Source organism: Zingiber officinale, chromosome 1A, assembly GCF_018446385.1.
Source record: "Zingiber officinale cultivar Zhangliang chromosome 1A, Zo_v1.1, whole genome shotgun sequence".
NCBI lineage: Eukaryota > Viridiplantae > Streptophyta > Magnoliopsida > Zingiberales > Zingiberaceae > Zingiber > Zingiber officinale.
In genome coordinates this window covers 183230713-183251961 of record NC_055987.1, presented here as the reverse complement: position 1 = coordinate 183251961, position 21249 = coordinate 183230713, and the positions used below count along the sequence as shown (strand labels likewise).

Below are 21249 nucleotides of genomic sequence, written 5' to 3'. Positions count from 1 at the left end.
ACTTGCCCAAATGATCGTCCGGATCGGTCAATCCATTATATTCTTCGATCGCCAATGGGGCATAGTGCCTCGGCAACGGGTCTTGCAATATTGCTTCTGAGAACTGGTGATGATCCGCTCGGGGGACGCGTCGCCTCGCGGCGCTTTGCCTTTTCGAGCATCCCGAACGGGCGCCTTGTCCGAAGAAGATCCGTTCTCTTGATTTGCCTGTGCGATTTCTGAGGGCGTCTGGAACAGCGCTGCTCGATGGAATGGTATCGACGCGGGGGGTGCTTCTCCTTGCGTGCCGGTCGGCCCCCTATTTTGTCCCCAGATGGAGAGCTGTTCCGGCCGGTCCTCCTGCGCCGCTCGGCCTCCGAATGCCGATGTTGTTTGCTGCGCCAGTCGATCGGCTAGTGCCTTTTGTTGTTGCTGCTCGACTATTTTGGTCGCTGGAGCATATCGAGCTCTTCTTGTGTGAGCGTCACGGATGAAGTCGTCCAACTTCTTCCATCGTGGCGCTCTTGTTGACCGTGGATGGACTCCAAGTCAGGGAAACCTGCAGCCACAGCAACGTCAGTGCCGAGCTAGGGAGAGGTTCCCCAACGATGACCCTCCGATGCTCAAGTCAGTCACTGGCGATGTAGAAGAAATGAGGAAGCCAAGTGACAGAATAACTATAGCTACAGTAAAGATTATGCATACCTCCGTCGAAGCTTGGATCCCTTTATATAGGACTTCGGGGGAGCGCATGCACGTTCTTCGAGGCGTGCACGCTTCTCCTGAAAAGACATGTCAGGAAAGCGTCTCTGACATCATACCTCAATGACCCGAGCATATCTCTGAGTGGAAGCTTCTGTTATACGATCCTCTGCCTGTTCATGCCATCAACCATGCCATTTGTCGATGACACGAGTTCCCACGAGGATATCGGTTTATCCTCCTTTTGTCTGTTAGTGGGCCGAGGGGGGTGGCCGCTCGACCAGACCTTAGCCGTTCGGGTGGTCTAGCTCGTGGCTGGTCGACGGATTATTTGGCCGATTGGATGAATCGGCTAAGATTATATCATGGTCAGAAGGGATCTCAAAGATATTCCTAAGGTTCTCAGTGTCGCCCGCATCAAATCTGGTTTCCATGGTACTGTACTAGAGACCAGGAGCGGGGTCATACGACCGCGAAGAGCTGGCCATAGCCGGAAAACGAGAAACAGGGAGTTCGACGGAAAGGAAGATGGAAAAGACACAAAACAGACGCTGGACAACGACGTGAAATGAAAAGAATTACAAAAGATCGAGGACAGGGAGTCGGGAGAGCTTACAGGAGGAGGTAGGTCGCAGAGGAAGGCTGAGGATCGCCGGAGCACGGGTTACGCAGAGAATCGTCGGCAACTATCGCAGAAAGCGCAAGCAGGAAGGAGACGCGGCGGCTTTATAAAGATGGGGGTCGGTTGACTGGAACTGTCGGATCTAGGTCATGAGAACCGGAGCGCAAATCCAGTCGTTGAATTCAAACCGTCGAACGCCACATCAATAGTTGTCGCTTCGGATGTGCGGCGACTGCGACGACGACACGTGGTGCAGACAACATTTAATGGGCACCATTAACAGGCGTGGGCGTGTGCTCAGCCTTAATGGAGGTGATTTACACGAATTCCGAAAAGATTCGGGTGACACCAGCTTTGACTGCTCTCGACTAAGGATACAAAAAGAATTATCCAAGTGCAAATATGCGAAGCGCTGATCGGCCTTAAGGAACAGTCCCAAGGCCGCCCAACGCCCTTGAGTGAACCGGTCGGAGCCTAGCCGGTATCATGGTCGATCGACCAATCGGGCTACAGACTATTTGTCTAATCAGTCGGACTTAGAACTTCCTTCGACTAGACTTGAGGGGGAGGCATGTGATCCGGTGATAAGGGCCCACCCCTCAGAAGGTCGTTGTCACGGGGAAAGAGTCTAGGCAGTTAACGTCCCTGTATCATCGGTCGATCGGACAACCCACTTGCTCGACCGGCGTAAAGGATAGCCGAGCCGATGTCAACTCGCCGATTACCACAGCTCGGTAGCATACCGAGCTTCTGACGCTCAGAACAAGACATACGTCGTGCGGCCAGCTCGCCCGGACTTACTTCGAACCTCGGAACTAGCGAAAAGGGATCGCAACCCGATAGCAGAGCTAAGACGGTGGAATGGTGGCCAAGCGCCCACTCCGCTCAGCCAGAGAGCTAGACCACCCGAACGGCTAAGGTCTAGCCGAGGGACCACTCCCCTCGGCCCACTAACAGACGAAAGGAGGATTAGCAGATATCCTCGTGGGAACTCGTGCCACCGATAGACGGCATGGTTGGCGGTATAGACAGGCAAAGGATCGTACAACAGAAGCTTCCACTGTCCAGAGATATGTTCGGGTCATTAAGGTATGATGTCAGAGACGCTTTCCTGACATGTCTTTTCAGGGTAAGCTTGGAGAAGCGTGCACGCCTCGAAGAACGTGCACGCGCTCCCCCGGAGTCCTATATAAAGGGTTACAAGTTTCGACGGAGGAATGCATAATCCTTATTGTAGCTACAGTTATTCTGCCACTTGGCTTCCTCATTTTTTCTACATCGCCGGTGGCTGATTTGAGCATCGGAGGGCCATCGTTGGGGAACCCTTCCCTGGCTCGGCACTGACGTTGCTGTGGTTGCAGGTTTCCTTGACTTGGAGTCCATCCACGGTCAACAGGAGAGCCACGCCCCCAGCATCTGCCGTTTCGACTCTTGAACAGGATCAATACTCATTTGACCTACTTAAATTATCTATGTTAAGTTGGTCACCTAAATTTTCATTAAAAAATTGATGAAAAATACCTCTTCTACCGCTCTTTTATTTCTCCATCGTTTACTAATATCCTATTACATTCATCTTTAATACATTTTATTTGGATAAGATCTCTTGTCTTTCTTTCTCTCATTTTAGTTATTCTATAAATATCTCTTTCCCCTTCTCTTGTATCCAATTTTTGATATAATCGTTCAAAAGTTTCATTCTTTTGCTTCATCCGCTACTCTTTTAGCTTCTTTCTTAGTTATTGTATATTTTTTTAAATTTTTCTTGTTTTTACAAATATATAATTCCTTATAAGCTATTCATTTTTCCTTCACTTTCTCTTGTACTTTCTCATTCCACTACCAAAATTCTTTTCTTAGTGGTGCATGTCCCTTTGACTCACCGAGTACACTCTTAGCTACTATTTTTAACTTTGATACTATTTTATCCCATGTTGTACTAGAATCGTTGTATATTTCACCTAATGCTTATACTTCTACCTTCTTCTTAAATATATTTTGCTTCCCATTCTTTAACTTCCACCACTTAATTTTAGGGGTCGTATATATTTTCTTTCTATTGATACTATGCTTGAGGCGTATATCAACACTACTAACTTATGTTGGGTAGTTAAGTTTTCTCAATGACGAAGCAATCTTTGCAAATCTTTCTATTCTTCTTCCTAACCATAAGGAAGTCAATTTGCAATTTATTATTCCCACTTTTGAACGCGATTAAGTGTTCTTTTCTTTTCTTAAAAACTGTATTTGCTAATATAAGGTTATATACTATCGCAAAATCTAATATAGTTTTCCCTTCTTCATTTCTCGTTCCAAACCCATAACCCCATGTACCCTTTCATATTCCTCATTTTTCACTCTGATATGTCATTTAAATCACCTCCTATTAAAATCATTCCATTTGACAGAATGTTTTGTAATATTTCATATAAGTTGTCCCAAAACCTTGATTTAGTAGCTTTATCTAATCCTACTTATGGTGTATATATGCTAATTATGTTCATAGTTTCTTTCATCATTATTTTCTTAAGGGCTATAATTCTATTTCCTTTTCTAACTATTACAACTTCATCCTTTAACAAACTATTTACAATAATACTCACTCCATTTCTTGCTTTACTCTTTCTTATGTACCATAACTTAAAACCCGAGTTCTCTATCAGTTTTGCCTCCTTGTCTATCCATTTTGTCTCATGTACACACAAAATACTAATTCTTCTCCTAATCATCGTTTCTACTAGCTTCATTGATTTACAGTGAGGGTTCTTGTGTTCCATGTTCCAAATATTAGATTATTAGTTTTCTTATCATATTTTTCCTTATCCAACTTATAGTGTAAGAACTATTTCCTATTTAAAACTACACCCAAATTTTCATGGAGATGTAGCGGTCCTTGTCGATACGTTACAATCGGACCTTGCAACATGAATTCTTGTATATTTAGCACTACACCCGAGTTCTGGAGATGTAGCAATCCTTGTCGAGACGTTACAGTTAGACCCTGCAACGTATTCCTTTCAGGGAACAATTTAGCATTAGCACAATAGTTTAATGGATCTATTCATTGAATATTTACCATCATTTTAACGTTGGCCGGCAACCAAATGCAACTCTCTTCCTTTATCCGGACTTGGGACCGGCTATGACTGGTTCGTCACGGGCGGATAGGGATGAAAAATCCTCCTCAAGTTGGATTGGGATGAAAAATCCTCCTCAAGTTGGATTGGGATGAAAAATCAAATTCCTGCCTCAACATGGGATCCCTTTCCCTGCTTGTGATTATGTTTTGGCACTATGTAAACTATAATACATATAGTAAAATGATTTAATTGTTCTGAATTAGTATATCACTGGTGAGATAACCTTGCATAGATCATAAGATTTATGTAGTCAAGTCCAAATAGTTAGGTTAACTTGGTTTGATGGATGATGATGACTTGGTTGTTATTATCCATATATTCTTTTTCAGGTCTTAAAAAAAGCAGATATGATACGTAAAAATGCTGTTGAGAGTATATTGGCCGAACGCAACATTCTAATTTCAGTTCGCAATCCTTTTGTGGTAAGCAATTTTTTCTAATTCTTTTTTGATTTTCTACTCTCAAGTGGAGCATTTAATGACATTCTCTGATTGGATTGCTTGTTATACTAGGTTCGATTTTTCTATTCCTTCACATCTCGGGAGAATTTGTATCTTGTGATGGAATACTTGAATGGTGGAGACCTCTACTCGTTACTTAGAAATTTAGGTTGCTTGGATGAAGATGTTGCTCGCATTTATATAGCAGAAATAGTATGTATTTGAGATTTCTTTTCTCAATTTTTTTCTTGCTTCTCTCTGTCCTTATCTAATTTGGTATAATTCTGCAGGTGCTTGCACTGGAATACTTGCACTCGTTGCGTGTGGTGCATCGTGATTTAAAGCCAGACAATCTGTTGATTGCTCATGATGGTCATATTAAGGTATCAAAGTTCTTTTGACTCATGGTTTTCAGAATCACTATAAGAATTGGCTGATAAAAACCTAATGGTGCATATGACTTGCTGGAATAACTATTTTATTCCCCTATAAATTGCTATTGAATAAGTATTCTTATGTTTGATTACAAAAATGAATTTGGAATACTGATTCTCACACAATTATTATTTCCCTATAAATTCCTATTGAATAAGTATTCTTATGCTCGTGAATTTGGAATACCGATAAATATGTCTAAAAAATAATGAAGAATCGTTGCTAACACAGCAAGTGAAGTAATTGCTTCTTATGCTTGGAAATGATGACTCAAGAGAGACTATACTTCGCTTGGAGTTGAGTTCTCTTTAGTGGAGTTTAATAATAGTCATGATAAAATTGTTGAAAATTTCAAATTTGTATAAGTCGTTTAAAAGTTTTATAATTTGATTTTGTTTTTGGAAAATATCACATTTTGATTCTGCATCATATATTTATTTAATATTTGGAAAAGCAATAGATATGAAGAAAGGTGATCAAAGCAAGCTGGGAAAAGAAAATTGCAAGTAGATAATTATCCCAAGATTATCATTAGGGCATTTTAGGTAATATAATATAACCAAACATCATTAACACAAGTTTTACTTAAATTAATGGCATTTAAGAGATACTTAAGATGTAGAGAGGCGTATATGGCTATATGCAATATTATTTTTATTATCACAATTATGCAATTTCACAATTTTGAAAGGGTAAATATTTTGCATCAAAGTTAAATAAACATGTAAATACCATTTTACAATTATTTATATACATCGATTTCTGTTTAATTTATTACATATAATTGAGTATTTCATGTTTCATTCTCACAGTTGACCGACTTTGGTCTTTCCAAGGTTGGTCTTATTAACAGCACGGATGATCTCTCTGGCCCTGCTGTTAGTGGGACATCATTATATGGTGAAGATGAACCCCAGGTGTCTGCATCTGAGCAATTGAATCAGCGAGATTCTCGGAAGAAACGGTCTGCTGTTGGCACACCTGATTATTTAGCACCAGAGATACTTCTAGGAACAGGACACGGTTTGCATATCCTATTTATTTTTTCATGAATCTTAAATTGTGTTGTTTCATATCACTTTATACTGGTATTACCTCTGCAGGTGCAAGTGCAGATTGGTGGTCTGTTGGTGTAATTCTCTTTGAACTTATTGTTGGAATTCCACCATTCAATGCAGCACATCCTCAGGTTTTTCAATCCGAGATTCTTTGTAGCAGTATTCTAGCTCATTAAGATGTGATACTGGCAAAAATATAAGGACAAAAATTAAAAAGGCTTCTCTTTTTTTTTTTATCATCAAAACGGTGTCCCTGTTAAAGATATATTAAAAAGGCGCCTCATCCTAAAATTTCTTTCCAAGTTATCTTTTTTACTTGATTGGATCAACAGTTGTAACCAAAATTGCTTTGAGCAGTGTTGACCCATGTTCAAGTAGTTTGACCAAGTGAAGGTAGTTTTGACCAATGTTGGGTCAGTTTGGACCAATGCTAGAGCAGTTTTGACCAAAGCTACTGCTGCAACATTATTTTTATTTGACTGGTCTGTTAATCTGGGGAAGAAAAAAATTAGGTAGGAGGTACTTTTTATATTCTTCTAATGTAGGGTGCCCTTTTATGCATTGCCTTCAGATTTTCAAACGTACCACTTTTAATTTCTAATTTCATTTCAGTTTGGCTCTACTCTCAACTTTATCAGGCTATGTAATGGTTAATGCCACTTGATGTTGCTGTGATAAGTTGATAAGCACAGCATGCTATGCTAAATTTTAATGTTTTAAATACTACATTTCTAATAATTAATATTATATGAGTAAATATTTTATTAAAATTGATCATTTATTTATTTAGTTTTTGAGGAAATGAGCAAATATGAGTCACAAAATGTGGCCTTAGCTATGAGTGTTTATTAGGTAATTCACAGCAAATGTCAGTGTGACAACGAAATCTTTACCATAAGTTTTTATCATGTATTCTACATCAAAGATCAACACTCTAACCCCAGTCTTTTCCCCAGTCTTGGATAAAAGGATGGTGGGTTGCAATGTATGCTTAGTCATGTCAAAATCCTTTTGTGTATGAATCTAAAATACATGTTGAATGATAGTACAAAATTCATGCAGTTGACTCGACGACCTTAAAGGGTTGGAGCATACAGTTCTTAGTAGTGTTTAACTATGACACTTTTTAGTGCTAGTCTGATTTGTATAATGTCTCTAAAAGTAGGACTAATTTCTTCAATCCAAGCAATTTATTAGCATTAGTGCCTAGATGAGTATTTGAATTTACATGCTAATAAATGTAGGATGACCAATTCATTTAAATATCTCATGTAACAAATGGCACGGAGCCATGAGCCTTGTTAGTCCCACCTGAATGTCTTATGCATTTGAGCATCTAGATTTTGTCCATTAATTTTAAGTGACAAAGCAAAGCTGAGACATGTGTTCTATTAGGCAAATAAATTTTTGTAACCTGATTGACTCGTAAAGGGGGGAAGGGTATATTGTACGCAACCTTATCTTCTTTGCAAGAGGCTACTTTCAAGGCTTGAACCCATGACCTCTAGGTCACACGACAGCGATTTACTGTTGTGCCAAGGCTATTGACTCATCAATGTCAAAAAGACTTTAAGCAGTTTAAAATTGCTTCATTTGAACTCTACTATTTCTGTAATGTGCATAACTTAATGCACTTCACTGTGCTAGTGTGTCTCATCTGGCAGTTTTATAGACTTTCATTCTGAATGTGCTGAAATTAGTATACTTCATCACACTAGTGTGTTTCATCTGGCCTTTTTATAGATTAAATATAGAAGCAGTCCCTTTTTTTGTTACATGTCCCAGATTTTTGGGAGAACAGGAGGGGTGGGGCGGGGAGATTATACGAATAGGCGGATTGTGACTCATTTGTGTTGAATACTTCCAAAGATTCCCTTTATTGTAGCGATTGAGATTGATCTTGATTGTATTCCCTTATAGGGATTGACATTATTTTTTTGTTTTCTCCTTATGTATATAAATACCTACGTGTAAGCAGATTAATAGATTGAACAGAGAGATTTTCCTTTCTCTTCTACATGGTATCGGAGCAAGGTTGATCCTTATCTGATCTAGGTTTTTTTTTTCTTCTGCGACCACTACCACAAACCCTAATATTGTTGCACCGCCTGTTGTTGCGTCACTAGCAGTCCTCTCCTTTCGGCCTCATCTAATCTACTGGATCTCACACAGTTTGAGTAAGCAGCAAATTGAAACTTCTTGATCAACTGGCTGCTTGATCTCAAGTGCTGTATCGTTGGAGAGGGATCAACCAACACTGTTCTCATTTATCACTACTCAGGTTTTTGGCTTTGAATTTCTCTTACGATGACATCTTCAAATTCTAAATCTAATTTGGCTACCCCTCCTGGGTTCTCATATTCTGTCTGACCACTCTAAAGATCCGAAATATTCATATTGGATTTTGAGCGATTGTTTTATTATGGCTTGACTTCTCAACAGTATGGAGGAGTTTGTGAGCACTAATGTTATGTTCGTGGGAACTGCCAAAGAGATGTGGGATGCCTTATGTGACATATATTCGCTAAGACGATCAAACTGCTAGTAACTATTTTACTACTCTTAAGGGGGTTGCCGATGAAATTTAGTTATATCATCCTCTCTCTTGTGACACTTAGACTCGAAAGAATCAGTGGGAGGAATTTTTAGTCACAAAGTTCCTATCCGGTTTAGATTCTACTCTACGACTGGTTCAGGATAATTTGCAGGCAAAGTGATAACATTCCCACATTATCGAATGCTCTATCTCGGGTTCTTCGTGTGACCACGGGTCGTCTTGACTCCAATTTTTTCTCATGTTCTGACACTTCGGCTATGACTCTCGCAGTCGGGGTTCTTTCGGGGTCGCGGTTGTGGTCGTGGAACTGATATAACCAGGAATGGGCATTCATGTGTTCATTGTGGCCGGTTCAACCATGCCTCCGAGAAGTGTTGGACGAAGTTTGGTAAGCTACTATCTACTCCATCACTGGACACTGACGATCACGGTGATATGATCTCTATTTCTCGTACTTATTATGAGAAATTGCTTCACGATTCTGCTAGTATTCCTTGCCTCATCCTTGTGTGTTTACTGTGTCTCATGATAAGTCTTGGATGCTGGATTCCGGTGCTTCTGCTCATATTACTGGTAATAAGTCTATTTTCTCTTCCTCTTTTATTTCCTCATCTTTATCCAATGGTACTTATTCTCCGATTACAGGAATAGGTGTTGTCAAACCCACTGTAAATATCACTCTTGATAATGTTATCTGTGCACCTAGATTTCCGATTAGTGTAGTGTCTATAAGCCAACTAACAAAAGCTCATTACTGTTTTATAATTTTTTTTATCCATCCTATTGTATTTTTTAGGATCTACAAACGAAGAGGATGATTTGTGGAGGACATGAATGTGATGACTATACTATCTGAATTCGGTTGCACCTATGAGTTCCTGGGCACTCTTAATAACTGACTCCTTATTATTGGCATTGTTGTCTAGGTCACCCATTTTCTTCCGCTTTTAAAAGTTTAGTTCTTGTTCAGTCTATTGATTTCCGGTGCTGAGTTTGGCAAACACCATCGTACTTCTTTTCCTTGTAGAATTGATAAACATAGTTCTTTTGCATTTGAACTTGATGTCTGGGACCTAGTAGAGTTAAGTCTAGAGGGGGCTTTTAGTTTTTTATAATTTTTGTTGATGGTTATTCTTGCATGACGTGGTTATATTTAGTCAAAAATAAGGGTGAGGTTTCTGAGGTGTTAACATCATTTTATAATGAAATAAAAATCCAATATTGTATTATCTTGTGCATTCTTCGTACTGATAATGCACTTGAGTTCACCCAGAGTGTCTACATTCTGTGATTCTCATGGCATAATTCATCAAACCTCTTGCTCATGCACTTCCTAACAAAATGGCATTACTGAACACAAATATCATCATATTTTAGATGTAACTCGTCCTCTTCTTTGTCACATGCATGTTCCTAAATTTTTGTCGGGTGATGTTGTTCTCACAACTTGCTTTCTCATAAATAGGATGTCGTCTACTGTGTATTACATGGGGATATCCCCTTCTCTTGTTTTCATCCTAATAAATCTCTTTTCTCCGCGCTTTGCGTATTTGGTTGTGTTTGCTTTGTTCATAATTTTACTCCTGAATTGGATAAATTGTCTCGTCACTCTATTAAATATCTTGCTTGGATATTCTCACACACACAAAAAAAAAGATATCGTTGTTTTGACCCGCTCACAAAACGTAGTTATACGTGTGCTGATGTTATATTTTTTGAGTCCCAACCATACTTTTCTCCCCGTCTCGATCAAACACATGATACATTGGCATCTCCTCCATTAGCTAGCCGTTCACATGTGTCCCACTACAGATGCTTCGTCTACTAGACCATTGTAGGTGTACACGTGGCATGCTCAGTTAGAACCACGTTCATGCCCCTCAGCTCCTCTTCTTGCAGCTTCGTAAAGGTATTCGGTCTTGCTCTACCTATCCCTTATCTAATCATCTCTCGTTTGATTATCTTGGTCCTGCGTTCTGCGCTTTGCTGTTTCTCTATCATTTATAAAAATTCCAACTTTCCACTCTGATGCTTATAGCACTTTGCTTGGCAAACTGCAATGGAGGAGGAAATGTCTGTCCTTATCTCTCGTGGTACTTGGGAGTTGGTGGCTACACCACCTTCTGTTGATATTGTTACATGTCGTGGGTGTTTACTCTGAAATTTAAAGTTAACGGTACTATTGATTGATACAAAGCTTGTCTGGTGGCCAAAGGATCTACATAAACTTATGGTGTTGACTACTTTGAGACCGTTTCTCTTGCTGCCCGCTTGAATTCTATTAGAGTTCTATTTTCTGTGGTTGTCAATCAATCTTGGCCAATGTATCAGCTAGATGTGAAGAATGCCTTTCTTTATGGCGATTTTCATAAGACTGTTTTTATGGAGCAACCTCTAGGGTATGTTGCTCAAGGGGGAGAATGCTACTATGGTCTACATACTTAAAAAGGCTATTTATGATCTTAAACAAAGCCCTGTTTTGGTAAATTCAGTAATATAATCAGAGTGCTTGGCTTTAAATAGTGCAAATCTTATCATTCTCTGTTTATACGACAGAGTACGGATGAGATTATTATTCTTATTATTTATGTTGATAACATCCTAATATGCAGGAGTGATATATGTGGGATAGATGAAACTAAGTATTTGCTACAACACTTTGTGACGAGGGATATGGGACGTCCTAAGTATTTATTGAGAATTGAAATTGTTCACACCAAATCTGGAGTTTTATTATGCCAACGAAAGTATGTATAGATTTGCTCAAAGAAACTGATTGCTTGGAATGAAGCCGGCTGATACGCCTATGGATATCAATTCAAGTGTTTGAAATGATACTAGAGAGTTCTTTGAGGATAAGGCAAAATCTAGACGGCTTGTTGGGAAAACTCATCTACTTAACAATAACGAGACCTGACATCTCTTTTGCAGTTGGAATAGTATGGATAAGCTACTATCAGGATTCTTTAGTACATTAAGAAATCTCCGGAAAAAGAGTTATCATTTAAGAGAAATGGGCACGATCGAAACTTATTCTGATGTCGACTACGCTGGATCTATGACCAACGGTCCACTTCTGGGTATTGTATTTATGTAGGGGGAAATCTAGTAATATGGCGAAATAAGAAACAAACTGTTATTGCTAGGTCGACCGTCGAAGCTGAGTACAGAGCCATAGCTCACACTGTAACCGAGATGTTATGGCTAAAGAATTTGCTTGAAGAATTAGGATTCACCTACAATAAATCACTACCTATTTACATTGCAAGTAATCCGGTTTTTCATGAGAGGACTAAGCATATTGAGGTTGACTGTCACTTTATTCGTATGTAATGAGTCAGAGAATTACTACTCCATTCACATCATCATCCAACCAAGTCGCCGATGTCTTCACTAAAACATTAGGAGGAAAATGATTCTTAGATCTTTGTGACGAGCTGGATATGATTGACATATATGTTCCAGCTTGAGTGTAAGTGTGAATACTTCCGAAGATTCCCTTGATTGTAGGGCTTATGATTGGTTTGGATTCCCTTGATTGTTGGAATTGAAATTGATCTTAATTGTATTCCCTTGATTGTAGGGATTGAGATTATTTTTTTGTTTTCTCCTTATGTATTTAAATAGCTACATGTAAGTAGATGTAAGTAGATTAATAAAATGAACAGAGATTTTTCCTTCTCTTCTACAATTTGTATACTTGTTTTTGTTGTTGAAATTCAATATGCAAATTGTCTATGTATTAGAATTTGGAACCAATCATAAATTAACACTTCATGTACTTATGAGAATGTGGATCACATGTAAGGCCACTGGAGGTGTTGAAATGTCTAAAGTGGCAACTATATCTTTTTCACCAATATGGTTTAAAATTGTAGGTGGTATTTCACCCCCTTTCATATTCAACAAGCAAGCAAGCTAGCAAGTCCAATTATTTGCGTTATGCTACTTTGTTCTGCACAAATAATGATCTAGTTCTCTCTATTCAAACTTTTATCTTATACCTGAAATAAGAGTAACTGCAACTGGTGGTGTAAATTAGTATTAGAGATCACAAATAAACTATTCATCATCTTCGTTGGGATAAACTATGATTGCTTTTTATGATTTCATCTTGACTAACCTTTCAATATATGATAATGTACCTACAGATAACTATGTTCATTTATTTGTTTTTGTGAATTGGTGAGTAATAATGAACTCTTTCATGCTATTTAATAGCTTAGAGTCTGGACTTGATCAGTTGCTTAAAAATAATTTCAAAATATTAGGTTATGTTGGTGACTTGACTGCTTCATTTTCTTGTTTTTCTGTATGCGAATTACCAAACGCTCGCTTTGTTTCTTTACACTTGCAGAAAATTTTTGACAATATTTTGAATTGTAAAATACCTTGGCCCAAAGTCCCTGAAGAGATGAGTTTTGAGGCCTATGATCTTATTGACAAGTAAGGATTGCACAATGAACACAGTTAATTATTTTAATTTGCATTTTTGGTTAAGATTACTTTCAGTACAGCTGTATATTGCTATTGCACTTTTAGTTGTATAGTGTTCTCCATCCGCTCCCTATTCTTGTCGTTTAGGTTTGTTTGCTGCCACACTTGAATGCAGATTGTAGATTGTTATCCATACACAGAACAAGTTATTAATATGATCTAAAACTGATAATTTCCACTCAACGTTTCTGTTCAATGTAGCCTATTTATTGCTTTTTCCGCACTAAGGTTTTTGTTTCTTTTGCATGTCCAAATAAGTTGTTGGTATCCTGTGAATCGAGAGTTAGAATCCTGTTTAGTTTTTTTTTAAAGCTTACTAATTGGCCTTAAGTTTTATGGAATCTAAATGGATGACAAAGAGAGTTCCACAGAGTGCAGAGCACTTCAAACTGCTCCAGAGTTGAATTCTCTGAAATCCATGTTCAAATCCATTGTCCTGTAGGACAGAAACTTTCTATTATGTTACCATGTGTTTTGGTGTTACATCACTGACCAGTTTGTGCTTCAAATCAGAAGTTAAAGAGTAATCTAATGGGCCTATCCTTAACAATTGTATTAGTCTAATTAAATTTTGGTTTTTTTGATCGTTATTGCCTTTAATTGGAAGAATTTACATAAGGTGTCATGAGCCAAGGTATGTAGAATGGTTTATAATGAGTGGTACTATTAAGGAATAATGTAAACCAAGTTTATTAGTAAGATCAAGTTGGAAAGAGTTGTAAGCTATGTATATGGTTTTTTTTCTTTCCTTTCAATAAAGGACAATTCCATGCTCTATATCATTTTCTAAAAAAAGTCTGAGCTTGACTCTCTCAACAAAGAGCTTGAATTCTCTCTTATATTGATGAAAACGCTAATTAAGCCCACTCTGTAGCAAAGCTAGCATTCTGTCCTATGTGCCCTTGATAATTTGGTATCAAAGCCATTGCATGGTGACTCATCTGAATCTCACCTACATCCTTGTAGGCTGCAGCTCAATTAGAGGGAACGAAAGGGAAAACAATAAAGAAAGGGCAATTAGGTTCCCTTGTCTACTTTGTAGAAGAAAAACGTAAGGAGAAAAAGGCAAAACAATTTGGAGATCCTTTCCCCACTTTTGTTTGTTTTTTCCAAAATAGATGGAAGAGACATAGAAGCTTTAGGAACTGGTGAAAAAACTGATTTATCTTTCTATGTTTTAGAACAACAAAAATCAAGAGTTTAAGTTTGCCAGTCTCTTATTTTGTCTCTTTTCTTAGATAAAACAAAGGAAACCTTTCTCCTCTTCCTTCTGATCACTCTTCCTTTCTCTAGCTCATTTTCTCTCCCTTCTTCATTCACTAGTAAACATAAGCTCTATCAAAGTTATATTGCGTATTTAGAGGTTCTGATGCTAGAAGCATTTACTGTCTTTCTTGGACAGTAGTTGTCTCTCAGGCTTCCTCTCTAGAATCAGACCATAAATTCTCTATTGCCCTTTGCAACTATAGTAGGCAACTATTCCACCATCAAAGCTTGATATTGTAGAAATTTAAATGGTCCATGTTTCTAGGTAGGTTGAATGGGGAGTCCACTGGTTGATGCTTCAAATGAGCTAGTGCCCAAAGGGAGATGCTGATGGTGTGTGCTACATCCTTAACCACGCTGGCAATAAACTGCATGCACAATGCATCTAGTCTTGGACCACTAGCAGAACCTACAAAAGTTAATGTCTTGGGCTGAACAACTGATCAGCTAATGCTATTCCACATCTGGTCATCTTTAATATGGAAGCACTGATGCATGAATTCTATGAAATCCATATTTTATTCTATCTAGCCTTGATTGACTTTGTACGTGTTCTTTGTCATGTCAGTGACCAAGTTGGCTCCAGGTCTGCTTGAAGGAGTAATGGCATGGGTTTTCCATGTTTGAGTACAACCTAGATTTATGTACCAAGTGTTAGAACATAGCATGACATATTATTGAAATTGTACTGTCCTGACCAAGTGAGTGGAGACTGAAACTTTGGCATAGAACAATATTATAATTTTTTGGGTGCTAAAAATTAATTGTAGGTTAAGTATAGAATGATAGAACTCACAAAATTTACATAGTAATTAATACTTGTTATTAAATAATTTACATAATAATTATACAATTTATTTTTAATAATATTATATAATATTTATTTATTTATTCAATTGTGCTACTAAACAAAATAAGAAAAAAACGTACCTGGTCATTGAAAATAAAAATTCAATTATATTGAATATAAGTTTTTTCAAGAATGTGCTATTTTTTCTCTGCTGCCCTAAATTGTGTGTTTGCATATTTCATTGTGAAACATGAGTTTTATATGCCATAAAGGTTATCTTGTTCATTTATTTGGTCTTAAAGGCTTTGTTTAAATAGATATTTAGGACCTGAAATTGATTCATGATTGTTGTCAATTTTTCAGATTATTGACTGAGGATCCTCATCAAAGACTTGGAGCTGAAGGTGCATCAGAAGTAAGTGTCTTGACATTGGCACTAACAACGAGTGCATTTCATTGTCTAATTATATGTGGTGAGCATGATGGTCTTAATTTTTATGTGAATGCACTTTTCCAGGTGAAGGAACATATGTTTTTTAAAGATATCAATTGGGACACACTAGCGAGGCAGAAGGTGATGCAATTACTGTTATCCTGTCTGCCTTACTATGTGCTTGAATATACTGATGCTGCAACTTTCTTCAGGCTGCATTTGTTCCTTCATCTGATAATGCACTAGATACCAGCTATTTCACTAGTCGTTATTCTTGGAATCCTTCAGATGAACAGATATATGAAGCTAGTGAATTTGAAGATTCCAGTGATGATGGAAGTATAAGTGGAAACAGTAGTTGTATAAGCAACAATCATGATGAACTGGTATAAATCTCAAATTTTGTTGTATTTATTTGCCTAAATTTCATACTTGCTCACTAGTCCCTAATCAAAATTTCAACTGTATTGCCATTTTAATAAATTTGTAGTTTATAGTAGAATAGTGGATTGTGTTACTCTGATGTTCTTCTCCCTCCATGAATTATCTTAATCAGGGTGATGAATGTGGAGGAATTGCTGAGTTTGATTCTAACTCGTCCGTTAATTATTCATTTAGTAACTTCTCTTTCAAGGTAATTTTAGATCAATAAATACTATCTTGTGTTTGCTCTTTTTTGTTTTTTAAATTCATCGCTTGGAAGTACTATGAACAGCCTCCAGGGTTACTTGAAAAAATATTGATAATGGAAATCAGTAGAGAAAAGGTAACATGTGATGATATTATCTTGCATTATTCAGAAGATAAACTTTTAAGATTAACTTCCAGTGCAAATATTGAATCAAATTTTACTAGTGGATCCCCAAATGTTTAATGTGCCAGAGAAATGTGAATGCTGGACCTTCATAATCAATTTTTTATATGGGTCTTCCATTCTCCTTGAAAAGATGTAAATTTTAAACGTGGATATAAACAAAGATGTGGTTTTCGTACCTACAAGTGTTGGTTTTAATTTTTCAAGGATGTTGACACGATAGATGGTAAAGCTTCTACAATCAAACATGTTTATCTTTATGTGATTGATTGCTTTTCATCACTCATCATTTCACTGCCATACCATGATTGACTGCTTTTCATCATTCATCATTTCACTGCCCACATCGAGTAACAAGTTTGAATTTGTTCTCTGTTTGCATAGAATTTAGAATTTTGTAGGTTTTAACAGAATTCCTCCAGCAGCCTGATAGCTACCTTCTGTGTCCACCCTAGTAATCTTTAGCACGCATCAATACTTTACATGAACTTACATGGCAAGCACAATATTGATTCATCAGCAAGGGAAAGGTAATGTACATATGTATAATTAAGCCTATTATTGTTTGTGTAGTCTGCTAGGACACAAGGATCGACCAACTTATTGATTTAAGATTATAATATTATTCCATCATTGGAAAACTAATCATGTACTAGTAATGGCGTAATGGGCATAGAATATGCTCGTGAGAGGCCACATTAGTGATTCTAAAACTAGGATTTTCTTATTGAAAAAAAAACTAAAATATATACACCTTTTCCCTTAGTCTAGTTCTTGTGGCTATTTAAGGGTGGTCTGAGAGTTTCAAACCTCCTGCTAGCACGTGATTGACTATATTTCATTTTTATATTTTTTAATATTGCAAAATAATTATTTAAAAAAAATATTTTTACAGAATTTATATAAATAGTCGATTTTTATAAAAATTTAAATAATCATTTTATGGGTTAACTGGTTCAATGATTTTGACCAATTGAATAATTTAGATTTGAAAACATTGGGCCACATGTATATCCTTTGTGGGATGCCAATGCATATTCGTGCTATTGATGCTGTATTGGACATCATGCAATACATCTTTACAATACATTCAGGCACACTGATCTACCTGGTGTTTTACTCAAGTTATTCTTTACGGGTTGCTTATTTTTCACCTTTTTTGAAATATGGTTGGAGATGGAAAATTATAACCCAGCATGTAAAAATCACAAAAATTATGTCACCTTTTATTTTAATTAGACATGTTAAGTATAATTATGTAAGGTACTGGAACTTTGTCATGGTCGGTTGAAAAAGAAAATTCACATTGCTTGTAGTGGAATCAGGATTTTCTAGATGATCTGCATAGTTGAGAGGCAGTTATAATAAGCTTTAGACTATAATTCTCATGTATTGCTGGCCAAAATATATGTTGTAGTTAGTTGAGAGGCAGTTGACTATAATTCTCATGTATTGCTGGCCAAAATACATGTGTTTTCTTGGTTCATTGCATTATTAGCCGATGAAGTTTTGCCTAACCCGTCTGACTGACTTGATTGATCCCAATTGCAAATGTGATGAAATCATGCAAAGTTGTTTTGAAAAAACCAGGTCTAGATCTGGAACTAATCCTCATTCCATGACATACACATGCCATGGACTGAGGATTAGCTCCAGATCAATAGATCAATAGGTTTGAATTTGATGCACTTGAATATATCACCAAATACCTGATTTTTCACATGTGCCAAATATTTGCTACCCAACTATATCCCTTCACTTTTATTGACATGATCACAACTATTTCCTCTTAACTGACATTCATCTTGTCATAGTTGGTCAAGGGACTTAATACTGCGGTGAGGCTCCATAGCAACATAACAGTGATTTTTTCTGTCATTTATATACCATCGCGGTTTTAAACTAAAATATTTTATTTCTCCAAAATCATCTGAAATTTCCACAATGTACAAGCTCTTTTATTGCCAAAATTTGTTGCAACAAAAATGACAATTGCTTTGCAACTTAAAAGACCAATATAAGTTGGCTGACAACATGTCAATAATCAACCAGTGTTATCTTGTCGGAACAAGGTTAGGGCAAGAGCAATGTTTTTAGTAGGAATTATATTGGTTGTGTTTTTATTACTGTCAGGAGTCCAGACATTTTTCATAAGAAAATTAAGGTAGAAGCTTCTTCCATGTTAGATAGTTCATCCCGTATTAATGCTGTCTACAGTACATAGATCTTATCATTTAATTAAATTCTGTACAAGGCCGCACCTTGATTCTCCAGTAATATTCAGATTTTTCAAATCACTTTTAATTCATTTAATTCATCATGTTAAGAACGTTATCTATGTAAATCTGGTTTTAAACTTTGCTTGCAAAATTTAGTATTATGTTTTTGGGAGGATGATAGCACAATCAACTTCTTTATACTTGGAAAAATTTGTTGCTAAAGTAACATAGATATGCCTTTTGGCATTTGCATTTATATTAACCTGATTCTGATATCTCTTCTTTGGCAATTAGAATCTGTCACAGCTTGCATCAATCAACTATGATATTCTCAGCAAGGGTTTCAAGGAGGATCCGCGGACTAAACCTGAAATTTAAGTTGGATTCCTTTTGAATGCTGTTTGATTTAAACATCTTTTTCTGAAAGGAAAAACTTCCATGTCTCATGTACATCTTGTAAATGTAAGTGAAAAGGACTTTATCAACTTTTTTCTTATTATTTCCTCCTCCTGATTCTAGTTCTTTTTCTTTTCTAGAGTTACAGGCTGAAGACAACTGCAGGATGGTGCCTTTCATCATGTGGTCCGTTGCTGCTATGTCTGCCTACAATTTCAGTGTAGCAAAAAGTCTTTTTGATTCCGTATGGTTTCGCCAGAACGGCTTTGCCAATGAGAATGTTGTCAGATGAGTACTGCATCTACTGTGGATAATTGCAGATATTCACTTTGATTGGTAATATCTCCAACTAGTCATGATGTCTTCTGCCTCCTTGCATGATTTTGCAAAGAGGGAATAGAGTCATGTACAAAGGGAAGAGTGAGAGGACTGGCCCTTTATGCACTATGGATTATATTGGCGAACCAATACTATGTTCTTTCACTAATTTATGTCCCTTGCAAGAAAATGAGATCACAAACCCTCCTGTGGCTTACCAGAGTCCTTTTTCGTCGATGTATGCCACACTGTATACCGCATTATTCATGTCAATGCAGTCAATTTTGTACATCTGCCGGCATCACTGTATGTATGAGAAATCTCATCTATAGCTTAACAGGACTGAGATGTCCCGGGCTTAGCATGGTTTACTAGCATCATAGATGAATATGATGTTGGCGAATAAAATCAGCATTCAGATAATATGAAGTTTGGATACTAATTAGGTCACAAGTAGATAATAGTTATTGGCTCGGATTAAACCAGTCACTTGTGTTTGGTTTCCCCAATCCCTATCAGTAGCTGTTATATTCCTCTAAAATTGATTTTGAAAATTTTATACTAACTATATCATAGGACGGTAATTCCCAATAATTTTTTCTATTGTTGAATAATGATTTCTACTCGTTTTTTTTTCTTTTAAGAAAATCAAATTGCCAACCTGACTTACTGCTAGACCTGCCCTCGGGACCGTGGACTGCCGGTTCGATAATTTTATTTATTTATTATTTATTTATAGATAATGTTTTTAATCAATTAAAAAAATATATATTGGTGGAGGATTGAACTTGAGTCAGGGGAAGTCGCCTAACCAAAAAAACTTTCTATAATTTCCTTATAACCTGCCCAAATAAACTTTCATATGTATTAATTAACTATATAATAACTAACTATACTTTACTTTTATAAGTATGAAAAAGTAAATATATATATTTTTAATTATTTGATTTTTTATTAATGATTATAATTTAGTATTTATTATAATTTTAATTTTAATTAAAGAGCATTTTATTATTTCCACATATCTTCCTAAGAAATTGATTTTTTTTATTAATGATTATGGTTTAATATCCATTATTCTTTAAATCCTAATTAAAGAATTTATTTCATTATTTTCCCATTATGTTCATTAACAATTAAAAGGAATTTAGCTAATGTCTCATTAGCAACTCCATTTCACAAGATAAAAAGGTAAAAAGTAGAATTATGTGGGTTTTATTTCTTCTATACTCTACGTAGATATCTATATCTAGGCAACTTACAAGTCTTTTTAATTCATAAATTTATTTTATTTTTTTAATATAATAATATTAAACCATGATGTGACATGATAAATCAATACATGAATCATGAACCGTAATCGTCTTGAATGATTAAGATTAAGGATCACTCTCAAGAACTGTCGAATTGACGATTTCGAATCGGGATCGGATCTACTTGTTATAAGTAGGTCTAATCATAGTTCAAAAATAATGGTTCGAAATCATTGGTTCAATAGTTCATAGCAAGTTGATTCTTAATTTTAACGGTCTAGTATCATCTAATATTTCGTTATGATTCAAAATTATTATTATTTTAAAAAT

General features: G+C 36.7%; 1 protein-coding gene across 3 annotated transcripts in view; it reads left to right on the top strand.

The window, feature by feature from the left end:
- The window catches only part of LOC122038598 (probable serine/threonine protein kinase IREH1), a 35181-nt gene extending 15224 nt beyond the window's left edge, over positions 1–19957 (top strand). Inside the window, exons 7-18 of one of the 3 annotated variants that reach the window (XM_042598404.1) lie at positions 4773–4865; positions 4956–5096; positions 5174–5266; positions 6155–6341; positions 6422–6507; positions 13291–13379; positions 15850–15901; positions 16004–16060; positions 16132–16305; positions 16476–16553; positions 19247–19414; positions 19489–19957. In XM_042598404.1, the coding sequence (XP_042454338.1) occupies positions 4773–4865; positions 4956–5096; positions 5174–5266; positions 6155–6341; positions 6422–6507; positions 13291–13379; positions 15850–15901; positions 16004–16060; positions 16132–16305; positions 16476–16553; positions 19247–19330 (1134 nt within the window). In that variant the 3' untranslated portion in view covers positions 19331–19414; positions 19489–19957. Of the gene's footprint in view, positions 1–4772; positions 4866–4955; positions 5097–5173; positions 5267–6130; positions 6342–6421; positions 6508–13290; positions 13380–15849; positions 15902–16003; positions 16061–16131; positions 16306–16475; positions 16554–19246; positions 19415–19488 lie in introns of all 3 variants that reach the window. The other 2 variants (XM_042598403.1, XM_042598402.1) reach the window with 2 other exon arrangements.
- Positions 19958–21249: the final 1292 nt, after the last annotated feature.